Genomic DNA, 15,173 nt, shown 5'->3' on the forward strand with positions numbered 1-15,173 from the left:
ATTTTAAAATTAATAAATAGGGAAAAGAAGCAGCTGTTTGTTATAGATACTATGTAGACTTAGGTGGTAAATGGCCTGGTGAATATTTTAAGTAAATACCATAGTAAGAAATATACATATACCTGTTACATGGTAATGGGATATGTTAGGCCTTTTTTGGAAGGGTTAAAATGTAAAAGGTAATGCATAGTTTGCTGAAGGGGAAACACACAGCATACTGGGATACTTGCGTCACATATCCCAGGCGAGTGTGGCGTGCCTCATTTGCGCATGCACAAGATTGGGAATGCATCACCAGGGGCTTTCCTAGAATGTAGATAAAAAAATGCTCAACCTTATGCATGGGGACTAAGAGTGACACTTTTTTTTTTACAGGAAGACATGTCACCATATCTCGCAACTGTGCAGTGCGAGTTCAGGTGATGTGAAGAAGAACCCAGGAGAAGAAGAGGGAAGCTGAGACAGCGAAGGACTTGTTGAACTTGGTTTGGATGGAGTAAGGGCTTTTCATTGGTAAGTGATTAGATGAGAAAAGGTCTCCAGCAACCAATCAAGAATTTTGTTATTGGTTGTCATATGGGTACACTTCACAAAGTGACCCTGGTTTAATGGCTTCTGTATGTAGGACAGGAATAATGGCATTGGGACTTGTACAGTGTATATGTCAAAAGTAAAACTGAACTCAAAAAACAAAAGTCACCAAAAGAGGAATTTGGCAGAAGAGACATGAAAAGTCTATTTTGGCAAAAACAATAAACCTTTTCCTGTTCCTAGTGTTTTTTTTTTTTTTTTTGCTTACACTGCACGGCCCAAATGCCTTGCAGGGTAGGTCCCATCCCTATTCTTCACACCTCCGCAAATATATTTTGGGTACAATATAACTCCTGCATACATCCTGCACCTGTCAGCACTGCAGGGCAGGTAAGGGTGGCAAGTATGCTGAGCAGATGTGCTGATTATGGCTAAAGCTCACCCACACCAACATCAATTAATTTCTGCTTTAAATGCTCATTTTATGGTCTGAGCATGAATACAAACATTTATTAAAGTATATCTAAAGCCATATTTTTTTTGGTTCCATACAGTGTAGGGAGGTGTTAGAACTCCTGTCTGGTCTTCATTGCTGTCTCTATCCCCAATAGGAAGATTCACCTTTACTCATTCTGATAAGCATTGTCACAGATTCTGACCAAAATGTTGTTTCTGAGACAATCTCTAAAACAGTTGCTGAACAATCAGGATGACCACAATAGGCAGGGGCAGACATAAGGAAGTGCAAAGTGTAGCAATACCAAGGCAGAGGGTGCACCAATGAGGGCAACCGGGACATAGGGGGGTTACCCCCACACAGCAATTCCATAATATTGTTTTTCTGTAATATTTTTTTATCTTTCTTATTTTTTATCTTTGAAAGTATCAGACCAAATTTCTGAGTTGTTACTAGAACAAAAGAAGGAGACTCCTATTTTAATGACAGTGGTTTACAACTGTTGTTGTCACTGTGTCTACAGTACAGGTAGAGGTGGGAATATCTCCCCAACGGGCACACAGAGGCAAAAAACTGAGCAGAGTTTTAACACTTCCTTACCCAATCCAAAACAAAATGTCTTGCTTCTCCTAACTCTGTCACAGTGACCCATAGTCTTAGCTCTCAGAGTCCGCCTAATGATAGCCATGCAGTGTAAATTCACTAGATTGGTGGAAGAACTCATCTGTTGTAATAGATTTAAACACAGCCAAAAAAAGGTGACAGATATGGGAAGGTGAATGATACCTTTACCAATGGTACCTCTGGCAATTAACACCATCCAATGATTACTAACACAGATGGCAAGCTTGATTTCTCCACTGATATGTGACATAGCATCTTAATAGTTGTAGCTAGCAATCAACAGGACAATGCTATCATTGGATCGATCGCCACCCATAAGTTACTGTAGGTCAAAACAGTGAATGATTCCTCCAAGCTGGCTGATCTTTCATGACCAAAAGCCTTGCCTCTAGTGTTTCCCATCAATCTAAACCTGGAGGGGTCTGTGATGTGTGTTCGCGGAATGTTTACAGCCCATGGGTTTTTTGGACATGGTGGGCTTTACCTCTACTCGTTGCCTATGCTGCACTCTTTTTATTGGCATGGTTCATAAATCTATATAAACTACAGACCCTTCAAGTTATGCAGATAAAAGGGGGGATGTGTCTGTAGTCCTCATATACACTTTATTGGAATAATGCATCTACAGCACCTATGGACTCTAAAATTGCAATTATTTACACCTTTGTTATTGTTATTGGGTTTAAACTTTAGGGGGTCATTTAAACCAGCCTTTCTCAATCTTTTTAACATGGGGGAACCATTAAAATATTTTTCAGGTCTTAGAGAAGCCCTTGTTATGATATGCTCAATTCATGCTATATTAGCCTAGTGGTCAAGGGATAAATGTTTCTTGCATTGTTGGCCAGTGGGAAGAATGACATCCTTACAGATAGCCAAATAGGTCATTGGTGTCAATGGTAACGTGTAAAGTGATGCATGAATTGCGCATTGTTCAAGGAACCCCTAGCATCCTCTGGAGGAACCCTGGTTTAGAAACACTAACATACTTCTCCAAATACAAAGTCTGTGCTCACTGAATAAACTGAACAATGCAACAATGGATCCTTGTAAGCATAGAAATTTTCTAATTAGTAGTAGGGTGTCAATATGTCAACATGGGGCACAAGCTCCCCAAAAATGACAGCTAACACTATTTTAATAAACTGGTGTGATCCTAAAAATATTATACAGTGCATTTATACAAAAAGTATTGTTTTCTGAAATTGCAATATTCCATGATCATTTTACAGTGCTTAGCAGGGTTTTTCTTCTTGTGGCATGGTATGTAAATCGTTACTACAGGCATCCTATTTCACTAACATAAATCACTTCCATGACTTATTGTCAGTTTTGTAACAATGTAATTTGATATACAGGTCAAAGAAAACAGGATCAATTAAGAACAATCTTTGCTTTATTTACCAAATGACCTTTGTGTCTATTTACTGCATAGCACATGATCAGCTACAGGAGAGCAGTTTTTAGTTTCCATGTAGTGCTGATAATTTCCTTATCATATAAACCTTTTGTAAACAAAGAGGGATCTATCCTCCCATGTAGACACAAGGTTTCTATTGTAATGTAGAGATTATGGAAAATGTAGTGGGGTATCTACTGTTCCTCCTACTTCGGGAGTCATATGGTCACATCTGATCTACCCTATCTAAGGCTGAATCAGGAAATGGGAGGAAGTAACCATAATGCAGTGTGAATGCACATAACCCCGATAAAAGAGATATTCTGTTTACCACTCTATAACTCTTTGTATGACCTTATCAACCTGATTGCGATTAGAATTTACCTTATTTCTCATCACAAATAAAAAATAAACGCTATTTAGAGTACTGTGTATGGGTGGAAAGTGCTGTAGTAACATCTGGAACAGCACCTTCACAGCTCTTTTAGTAGAATATAATTCCAATATTTTCTTGCCATCTTGTTTAGTCTTGGATCAGATGAACAAGAGGTTTAGCTGACTTAAGCCATGTTGGTGTTTGTCCATGGTGATCAATGGGCATGTGCTTAAACTGTAAAGACTGTCAGATGCTAAAAATAAACGATCTATGAAAACTGCCTTTATAAATGTTCCTGTTTATTTTACTGATAGATAATGAATGTAGTAGCTGTCAACCGCCCAGTGACTGTGCCCTAAAATGCCACTAGCTGAGCCATTCTGTAATGGGCAGCGTGGTACATCTTAGTGACCCTGTGTACCTGACTAGTTCATCAAATCTAATATTAGTACCACTCAATATTGTAGCCTGTATTCAGGGGCAGAACTGCAGGCTGTGCTGGTTCAGGAGGGGATGTTTGTTCCAATCTATATTTAAAGGAAAGCAATCAGCATGAAATGTTTTCTAAAGGTTACTTTCTATAGCCGGCGGTGAAGTGTTTTATTGTTATGGACTGAAGTAAAAATCTCATATTTTCAGTGTGAATAGAGTCAGCAAAGAAACATAAGAGCTGCACTATAAAATATTTTTTTCTTCCAGATTTGGTAGCAGTCTGCTCTGCTCATTATCATCTGGTATGATTGATTCCCATCATTTTAGTGTTTATTTCAATCCAGTCTGCACTGCTCCAGCCAGAGGAACATTCTAAAGTGTATGAATCATGTACCTACGCGAGCATAGTTATAACCCAGGGGATCAGTAATTTCTTTCACCCTACTAGAAATGCTATTATTAAATTTTGGAAGAAAGGCCTGGTGACACTTTTCACAAAGGGGGGCTGGCAGATGATTTAGCTGCTCTCTCACTCATTCTGTGGTTATCCCAGGGTTAGCTGGCTGTTAGGACATGTAGGTACAGAGTGGTTGAACCACCAACCCACCCATCCTGTGTAAACAAACACTTTTGTATGTATGCATTTAATTTTTTTTACTTTTTATCAGAAAAAGAACAATAGCAGGTTTAAAAGTGCAGGCAGGTTTTTACTGCTATATAGACCCCCAGTTTTTCCCATGTCAATGGTTTTACCTACAGTAAATGAACACAAGTTTCCACAGTTTACAGAAAATACCAAGAGTGATCAATGAGGTTGAGATTAGGACTTCAGTTCCTCCACATCAGCTTAGCAAACCATGTATTTTGGAGCTGGCTTTGTATATAGGAGCACAGTCCCTCTGGAGTAAAGAAGGGCCTTCCCAGGTGAAAGTGCGTACTTGTTCAAAATGTATTTGTTTGCTGTTGCATTACCATTACTGGAAACACTAGAACTCACTAGAAGTGTAGATATGCGTTTGCTCACAAAAAACATTTGACGTTTTTCATTGGTTTAAATGTTGTACATGTAAAGGAATGGCAGGGTGCAACATCATGACAAATTATGAGAAAATCTTATCAGCAAGACCCTTGGTACTCTTTCAGCAGTGCACTATAATATTTCATATAACAGAAACAGGTAAAGATTTGCAATTTCATTTTCTAAAATCCTTGCAGCTTTTTGAGGGTTTTTCTCCTAAACAAACCTGGAGCTTCATTTTTTAATGATGAATTAAAAATGTAAAAACAGAAAGTAATTTTTTTTTAGTGGGTAACAATACCTGAACCTTAATCTGCTTCCAGTCAGAATCCATTATTTTAGTGATCGATAAGTGGCCAAATGATTGTAGTTAATGTGAACCCATTTCATGGGTAAATATATGGACCAAAAACCTTTTCAGAATGCATTCGGTTTCTGTGTTTGATTATAGAGAAAGCAGGAAGACCTAATGTGTTTTGAAAGCTTATTTTTACTTGATTGATTTTACCAATAAATGGTATATTTTTACCTCCAGCTTGAAACCTTCTACTTGAATCCATGGCTAACTCCGTACTACTGCTGCACAATACAGCTACTAGTTCATTTCAATCATTCAGTGACCCTTTTGAGTGGAAATGTAGATGCCTATTAGTCCTTTACTGCCTTTTGTATACTTTGGAATCTCTATGTCCTTTTTTAAAACACCTAATAATACCAGTGCCAATCAGTTCTAACTTTTCATAACACAATCAAATTTACCACTGATCTGGATGTTAGGTCCTGTTAGTGTAAAATCCTTTGGTTTTGTTACAAGTGGTTGGTTTTGTACACTCTGCTCTTTTCTGATCTATATGTTAATTTATTAATCAGTGGAATTGCCTGTGAGGGACCTTCAAAGAAAAGATTTCATGGCTAGGATCCATCTTTAATGCAAATGATTAAATTATTCATTGTAAGATGCTAACTCAAATGTTCCTATATTATTGTTTTAACTCTTTGGCTTCAGGAGAAACCAGTAATGATTGACTGACTTCAAAGGAAAGACTCAGCAAATCATGTATGCTGGAGAAATTGAAACTTTGTCTTCTAAAAAAGTATATAAATAAATTGTTCTACAGGATCTTTGTACCTGTTTTAAAATCATGATATCTGAGTGCAGGCTGCAGTGCCCATAGTAACCAATTAAAGTCCAGCAGATTTGGATTCAATAAATGTACACTTGTATCGGTTCCTATGGATTATTCAACTTTACTCCTTGCATGAGTTATGGAATTAGGTCAGTGAACCTAAATTTATTCTTAGTTTTTTTTAGTGTTTTGTACTGTGTTAGCCATTGAATAATGCAGAAAGTTTGTAGTTCAAGTGATACCCTTTATTGGCTAAATTGAGTTATTAAAAATGCAAGCTTTTGGGATTACTAAGATCCCTTCTTCAGGCTTTACATATGTAAAGCCTGAAGAAGGAATCATAGCAAATCCCAAAAGCTTCCATTTTTAATAACTTATGTCAGCCAATAAAGGGTATCACTTGAACAAACTTTGTCTCATCTGTGTTGTATGAAATCTATAATATCCAGACATGATAAGCTTCTCACATGTGTTTATGAGCATAGAGGAATGTTCATGCAGCACCCGAGCTACAGAAGTTATATTTATCTAATGGGGTAACTGCTCTAAAAAGAGAAAAACAGGGTGGAATGTGCCCCTAAATACATGAACTATAAACTATTTGGTACTAACTTTGTGGGAAATTACATTAAAGGCTGCTAAATCTGGGAGTTATGTCATTTTTTGAGACTGTGTCCACTTTTGTACATTTTATCCCACTTTGTAACAGTGTAACATGTCTTATGAGCCTGGATTGTATCCTAGCTTAAAGAAATAGCAATGAAGGACCTACAAAGCGTGGAACATTTGGCATTACTGGCAATACAGCACCCCTTGTGTACTACAGCTATTTTGCCATGGCTGCGTTTCTTGCATGCATGCCAATATTCAGTTTTTTTTTTTTGTTTTTTTCTTTTGTAGAGCATATCTAAACCCAAAAAATGAACATATATAGTATATCAGAGTCCTCAAATGCATTTTTGGGGGCTCATTTTTCTTTATAATCTCCTGATGATCTTGTAAGTAATACCTCTTTTAGAATAACGACCCTTATTCACTGCATTATTTCATTAGTTTACAGAAAATAGCTAGGAAAACTGATAACATTATTTGATATATTCATTATTGAACAGGAGGGATATACTGCACAAAAGAATACACTCGCAATAAAGTGGACTTCAAGTACTAGTCGACTTTCCACAAGTTTGACTTCTACATTGGCAAAAAACACTTTCTAATGCAATTAGAACAAGGGTTTCTGCAAAGGTTGCTAGGGGTCCTTAAGCAATGAGCAACTAGGGCCTCTCACGTCAGTTTAATAGACACCAGTGATCTTTTTGGCTGTCTGTAAGGATGAAATTCCTCCCGATGGCCAGCAATGTAAGAGGAATTCTACCTACTGACCACCATGGTAATGTACTTTGAGATGTGGAGCATGGGTTACCTGAAGAGCTTAAAGTTATTTCAAGGGTCCCTCCATGGTAAAATGGTAAAGAAAGGCTGTTGTAATGTATATGTACACATTTACACTATCCCTGATGTGATGCCAAACACTTTTTCTTGCAGTTTTTCTAGTGTGAATGTGATGATGATCAGTACTTGCATCTGGCTGTGTGATGGGTGTCAGAGGGTTTAGCACACAATGGTGGAGAGGGAGTTGTGCCTTGTATTCTTTCTCCAACTCTACTCATAGGGCTCTTGTAACTACTAGAAAAGCTGCAGCAAACGCACCAGTATGTCCTCTTTTTCTTCAAACCTGAGACTGTATACACAAATACAAGCTGAGATTAAAAGCAAATGTGTATACGAATACAGACTGCTAATAAAAGCATACACAGCTTTATGTATATGCAAAGACAGGCAATCAAAAACAGCAGTTGTTGTTCCAGGTAATATTATATCCAGAAATATATATTGTTTAAGAAGACTTCCTAGTGCCAAAGAGTCCAGGGGAAGGATACCTCTTGGAGGCTTGTTCACACCTTATTTTTGGGAGCACAAATATGGCAAAATATACTCCAAATATTGGAGTATATACAGTAGTTGGTCTGAAAAAAAGAAAACAATACAGCCACCAATTTTTCCAGTTATGCAAAATGTATTCTGACACTAAAACCTACCTTAGAAACTGGCACCAGATGACTACTGACTTCTCTTCCTTCTGTCCCTTTTTTGATTTAGAAATACATGTGGATTGGACAGGCCTCATAGTGATGAAGCAATAGGGGCAGAAACAAGATAATTTATTGCTATTTTTGGAGTGCTGGCCATTCTTTGTACTGAAGTTTTTGGTGACGGACTACCTGTGCATTTTATTGTGATTAGGATAGGGCAGCCCAAGCCTTTCATGTACAGATTATGGAGGTGTTCAAGACATCCAAATGTATTGAAACTGCAACAAGAAAACCCTTATTCAGATACTTTAATCAAGTCCTACAATCAATTACAGCATAATGTAAAATATTGCATTTTATTTTTCTGTATTTTTAAAAATCAAACTATCAACATGCCAAATATGTCATAAATGGGAAATTTACATAGAGATAAAGGATAATTAACACAAGTTCATATTTTTATCTATAGCCTGGTATGATAACCAAATCTTTCATGCTTTTTTGTTTTTTTCAGTAATGCATTTTACGGTCATTCTATTTTATTAGACAATATTACCCCTCAGATATTTATGTGCACTAGGTAAAAAAAAATAATTTTTATAAAAGTGAACTTTCAATGACATATGTTATCCTCCTAATAAAACATTGGCATCTGTGACTTACAGTTTCCTCCAAAAAGGATCAGCAAATGCAAAATTCTCACATACCGGTCAAAGTCAAACTAGTTTGTTGACATTCCAGTGAGCAATCAAAAACTTCATGTCTGAGAAAACACATCTATTATAGTGTAAGATGGAGAAAAACAAGAGGGGGTAGTTGTCCCTACTCACCCACCATGGGTATTTGTATACAAAGATGAAATCTCTAACTAGGAAGGGTGGTCACAAAATAAAACAGTCACACGGTACTCAAATAGAAAAATCAAGACCATTGCATACACAGTGTTATGTCAACAGACTCAAATAGTCTCCTGAAGCTTAGGTATTAAATCAGGAAGATGGATAAAAATGTTGTACACCTAAATGTAAATATCTGATATTGGGCCACAGAATCATCAACCATTTGTTCGAAATAAACATATAATAGTACAAACACTGTGACTGTTTTTAATTTGCCTATGTCAAATTCTTGTCAAATTAGATATAGATGTTTTTGGAGACATAAATATATATGTATATATTTAATTACCACTGCTAGCAAAAAAAATAGAAAAAGGAAAGTCGAAAGGAATGAAAAATGAGTGAAGGAAGGAAACAATGAAAATTGATTCGGTCATTTAGACCAGGACATTTATGTGCTTTTAATCTGTAGATCCATCTAGTCTCAGTCTGTAGAATTTTATGGTCCAAGTTGCCTTTTAAATTAGAGTACACATAGTCCAAGGCAAAAAAACAAATTCCTTTAAGATGAAAATGAATATTGAAAACCAAAACATACCAAATCGGGACTTTTTAGACAGTTATAGTCACAACAAATTATTTCTTTAAAATGGCATCACAAAATTTATTTTAACAATGCTGGAAAACATAAAAACTTTTGGTTGTTTTTGACATATTGTAATATGTAATACATTTTTAGATCTCAATTTTTATTTCCTGATAAAGCAGACATCTGTGAAATGTGTTTAATATAAATTACAATAACACAAAAATGCAGATTTGGTTTCATGTTTTTAGAAATGTTAAAACATTTTTTTTCTGCCTAAAAAGTCCTGTTTTGGTATGCTTTGATTTTAAATAATTGAGTTTGGAATGTGGCAGAAGGTAAAAATTCATGGAAATAACTAGCACAATGTATATTTTGCATTTTAAAATTAAAATTTTAGCAGAAAGTATAATGTCTTCTAATCAGGGAATTTATATTCCTATCTAGGATGTCCTTGATGTCTTTATAAATTCATTGTGTTTTTTTTTCTCCACATAAAAAAACTTGCATGAATACATAAGTAAAAAGACCACTCCAACAGTGTTGTAATCAACAAAATATACTGAAAAAAGGGGTTTACTGTTTATTAAACTAACATCATAAAGGATTGGGTTGTCATACCGGACTATATATATTATCATTTTTTGTCTTTGTGGTTGGACTTCTAATAATATGGACTAATGCTCCTGGTAATAATAATTGTGACAATTTTTGTATATTTATTGAGTAATTTTACTTTTATGACCAGATTGTCATGTTGATAGAATGTTTTTTTTTAAATTACAGAAAAAAAAGGTGATTCTTTATTTCATACTATTTTGTAATAAAGGACATCTGAATGAGGTTTGCTTGTTGCTGTTGGGAGAAATGACAAGATGTGACAGATTAGTCAGGGTGCAAGAATGAAGACCATTTCAATTATGTGTTTTATTTAGTTTTTACAGCATTTATTTCATCTTAGTTTTTATCCTTTTGCTCAAACAGAATGAGAACTGGTGAAAAAAATTCACTTTTTAAGTACATTAGGTATTGTTTCCTGTTGCCACATTAATACCATAATCATTATGTCATACAACTCAGTTAGATTTGACTTTATACATGGGACTCTGGAGCCTGGAGAATTAGAGAGTCTTGGAACAACCAAGGCCTCATCCTGGAAGACAAAATGGCTGGTGATGCTCAAAAGGCAAGAGGGCCCTGATACAAACAGATTACACCACACGATCACCAGGAGAGAAGGGGACTTCACTGGTACCTCATAATTCTTTCCAGGAGGTTGGAAACACTAAGCGCCATGTGTTTGAACAAGGGCAGCATCCTCTTTGGCTCTGACAAAAAAAATAATTTCTTGCTGCCAGTGAGGTAAAGAACAAACAAACGAGGGGCTTTGATGAGAGCAAAATGTTGGCTACCCAATACCGACACTCTAAAAAATCTAGACAACATTTAAAATCTTGGCTCAGAGTCTTCCTATTGGACACATTGCCCGTGACTGACTTTTTTTTAAAAATAACATTTTTCTTTTTTTTTTTTTTTAGCGAAACTCTGAAAAATAACCTATTAATTGGAAAACAGAATGTAAAATAAAAAAGAGGCAACAAACAAAGCTACAAAGAATCACGGTACGAAGATAGGCGGGTGCATAAGAGCATCTTCCTGTTCCCGCAAAAAGGGGTAGGAAAGGGTTAGCAGAGAGGGGGAGAAAAAATAAACATCCACACACACATACACACACACAATCTCACATTGCTTAATGCACATTAGACACTGACAACCACACGTACAGCTAAGAATTTGTGGAGCCGATTCCTCCCTAAACCTACCTTCGTGCTCCATTAAGTGGCACACTGGGAGGTTTCTAAGAAGCAATAACACAGGTATTGCTTTTTATCTCTGCTTTCTATAAAGAAAAGAAAATACCCCTAAAAAACTTTATAGGGTTCATTGCACCTTTGCACCACTACAAAAAGTGAGCTGTAATATTGACAACCACCATAGGCACACTACAGTGCTGCTGTAGCCAGCATGTATTTGTAGAAGAAGCCGTGTAAAGTTTGCAGGCTTAGCGGCCTACAGAGAGAGAGAAAGAGAGAGAGAGAGAAAGAAAGAGAGAGAGGCTTCCGGAGGGATATTCCCGTCCTGCCCCTCTCAGCATCTCTGTAACACTGTTTTGGGAAGTGCTGCTCTTCATGAGGCCAGAAGGAAACTGCAGCTGTGTCTGGTATAACAAATATAAGGAGAGTTTTATAGTACGGTCCTTGTTCAAGAAGAGCTGCAGATGGCAGAGGCAGGCCCCAACCCATCCTGTTACCCAGAGTTCCAAGCTGGCTGTTCCTTGTAGAAGCCTGCAGGTTGTTTTGTGCAGACAGTAAGAGCATGGCCAATGCGTTGGTTTGGTTGGAGGTAACCGAAGACTGCAGGAGATCAGAGTGCAGAAAAGCGGTCAATTCAGGCCTTGAGTTGGTGCCATTGTGCTACAGCTGTTCTTGGATGGGAAATCATATCTTTCCAGTGTTTCACCTCTCCAGGACCACTCTTCCACGACAGGTAGATCTGAAAAGAAGGGAAAGTTTGTAAGAAGAGAAAAAAGCTTATTCATACCACTTATTCATACCAATAAAATAGAGCTGTCAACAATTTGTGAATGTGCCAAGTGTGCATGCTAGCAGTGGCAGACAACAAGAAAATCTCCAGGTGTTGTATGGCTAAAAGATTCCGCAGCCAAAAAGCCAAAAAGAATAGCAAAGTAGCTGGCAGGGCAAGGTGGGACAGATAAACCCAAGCAGCAAAAGATCTGCCAGCTTCCTATCAAAGCCACAGGTTGACAGACTGCATGCAGAACAGAAGCATAACTAAAATATTCTGGGTTCAGATATAATGTACAAGCCATGGACATGAATGTGTATTGTAGCTAGGAAACCCTTGATGAACAAGATTCAAATGAGATAAAGATGTTTGAATCTACAAGACAATGGGCACAACAGCATTTACTATACCTGATACAAACAATACTGCAGAGTGTGGTGTCTGGCGTTTCAGAAAACAAGGATTGTTGTGAGTTCACAGCTACATTGCTGCTCATTTTAGTTAACCTGAAGTTCCCCACTTATTGTTTTATGTTACAAAAAAATCCATGTTTCATTGTGTTCTCCCTCCCTTATCTGACAACAAGCAGTGAAAAGCGGTTGCCTGGGCACTGTCTACATTTTGTTAAACCAAGTGACTATGTCCCTTCGTTAATTTTTTATTTATATCATTGTTGATTGTAATCCACCTGCATCTAATTAACACATCTATGCTATCTTCAATCCATGCAAAATGCTGCTGTCACCCCCAACCCCCCATCTGTCACTGCAATGTACAAATCCCTTCCCTTGCCTGCCACAACTGCCTTAATCACTTCAAAATCCCACACACTTGTATGTAAATCCCTTAACATGTTTCACATTTCCCTCTTTGATCTTTTCCTTCATGTTATTTACAGGTTCAAAATAAACAGATTGAACACAAGATCATAGTTAGGCAGCCACAATGGGTGCAACAGTTTACTGTACAAAACTGCTTTAGGGCCTGCTGACATGGGAGTTCATTGATCTTCCCCATTTCTAAAGGATGCAGCTGCTTAAGGACTGACACAGCTATAATATATAGCAGAGTGTATAAGTAGGATCTACAGTTTTAGGTAAATATATGGTGGCAGATGTCCTTGAGGTTTGATTTATATAACAGCATGCTCTAGGGTCAGTTCTGTCCTCTGGAGGGACATGTCCATTTTGAAGGCCATAGCAAACACACACACACACACACATACACTTGTTGAATACTCGTCCTTGCACTTCCTACATTGAGGTGACAACGCTAACCATTAACTTCTAATCAAGTTAATCTGCTTCTCATGCAGAGTGACTGAAGTTCCAGTAGTTGCAGCTCTGCATGACACAGTCGTGCCTGTAAATTGAAACCTTGTTCCAGGTCCTAATAACAGTTCATTCTACAATTTTGCAACATGTTGGGAGATTGAGCCTGATTTACTAAAACTCTCCAAGGCTGGAGAGGATACACTTTCATCAGTAAAGCTGGGTGATCCACCAAACCTGAAATAAATTTATTTAAATATTTTGCTATTTGCAAGCAAATGTTTTGAATCCTGGACCACATCCATTCCAGGTTTGCTGGATCACCCCGCTTCACTGATGAAAGTGTATTCTCCCCAGCCTTGGAGAGCTTTAATAAATCAGGCCCATTGTCATATGCAGGGCACTAATAAAAAATTCAGCCCATATTGCTTGCAGGTCTAACTTTCCAAAAGAGAACAGCTTTGATGTTAATGCCAATATGATATTTTGAAGGCTGTTTAATACTTTCTTTATTCAGGAGGTTTTTGGTCACTTGTATTCATGATGGTTTTTATTTTGTTCTATTCAGAATCTCCACCTCCCCTGAATGAAGCACAATCTAATACTGAGAACTGGCTGCAATGAACACTCAACACATTTCTCTTCCCTGCATTTATCATTTACTGGAGTGGCTATTTATTGTTTGCTACAAGACTTGGGCAAAACTAAAGCTGTGAAACTATTATATCAGAGGCAGCTAAACTTTGAAAATTCATATTAAATTATTTTGATCTTTGCAACTTTAACAGTTGTTATTTATTACTTTTACAAAGAGTTACATGAACAATCTGAAAAATGTTTCCATAAGACATTGGATGTGTACATACTATGTATACTTTCACAAAGCACTTAAGCAGCCTGGTCTGCTTGATGCTGTCTGATTCCCATTGCACTGTGCCAAAACTGCTATTAAAATATTTGAAACTCTTTATTCTTCCAAGGGACTTTGTCAAGTGGCTTCAAAGGGCAAATGCAATCTGCTTTTGACATCAACTTGATACACTTCTGGGATCAGCAGATTTGCATTCTCATAGATCTGTATGGGGAGAGAATCAGTCCTATCTCCTTTCAAAACTTTGTTTTAATACGAACCTGTCATCATTATTTTTTTTAATTTAGTAGCTTTATATATCATTTTTGTGTGCCTGACCCTTCCATCTATATCACAGTGGCAATATAGACTAAGGATAAACCTGCAGTCTCCTCGGATACTTACCAAACATATCTCAAGAGACTGCAGGTTTATCCTTCAATCTCTGCTGCCATGGTGGCATTTTCTCCTTTCACACTTGTGTGAGACTGACTGCTGCATCATCAGGGACATTCCACAAATGTAAATGAGCCAATGCTCAATCTCCGATATGTGCAGAATGATATCATGGCTGTTGGGAGACATGTTACCTGATCTTGCACATACGCAGAGCGAGACTGGGCATTGTCACGGACAGTGATGCCAAAAAAAAAGATGGGGACATAACAGGGAGCAACAAAATTAAGATTGATATCAAGACAGCATGGGATTCGCTAGGTGCAGTAAGTATGTTTACTGAATGCATTTTAGCAACATAAAGTAGGAAATAATAGGTGCTGGGTCTGCTCTAAATGGCATCCAGAGCATCTGTCCTCCCTGTCTCTTCCTTGCTTTTGTGGATCCTGATAAAAATAAGGCACACTTTTACCAGTTGAACAGACATCCGAATGAATAAAGACTACTTTTGATGAGTAAGGTAAAAGATCATTTGTTAGGAATGACATACTAATAGCACAAATGACAATATGTTAAACAAATAATGTC

General features: G+C 37.2%; 2 protein-coding genes and 1 long non-coding RNA gene across 7 annotated transcripts in view; 1 reads left to right on the forward strand and 2 right to left on the reverse strand.

Moving 5' to 3' along the window:
- Window positions 1-15,173, reverse strand: part of MRPL23 (mitochondrial ribosomal protein L23) — a 706,510-nt gene that overhangs the window by 520,203 nt on the left and 171,134 nt on the right. The gene's annotated exons all lie outside the window — the stretch shown is intronic.
- LOC140337903 (uncharacterized) lies at window positions 383-14,124 on the forward strand. The gene is made up of 2 exons (XR_011922153.1): window positions 383-513; window positions 13,908-14,124. It is a non-coding gene; the product is annotated as an uncharacterized lncRNA (long non-coding RNA).
- The window catches only part of SYT7 (synaptotagmin 7), a 251,363-nt gene continuing 244,540 nt past the window's right edge, over window positions 8,351-15,173 (reverse strand). For all 5 annotated transcript variants that reach the window (XM_072421753.1, XM_072421756.1, XM_072421755.1 and 2 more), the window contains one exon: window positions 8,351-12,035. In XM_072421753.1, coding sequence (XP_072277854.1) covers window positions 11,931-12,035 — 105 coding nt within the window. In that variant the 3' untranslated portion in view covers window positions 8,351-11,930. The remainder of the gene's footprint in view (window positions 12,036-15,173) is intronic.

Source organism: Pyxicephalus adspersus, chromosome 9 (genome assembly GCF_032062135.1).
Source record: "Pyxicephalus adspersus chromosome 9, UCB_Pads_2.0, whole genome shotgun sequence".
Lineage (NCBI taxonomy): Eukaryota > Metazoa > Chordata > Amphibia > Anura > Pyxicephalidae > Pyxicephalus > Pyxicephalus adspersus.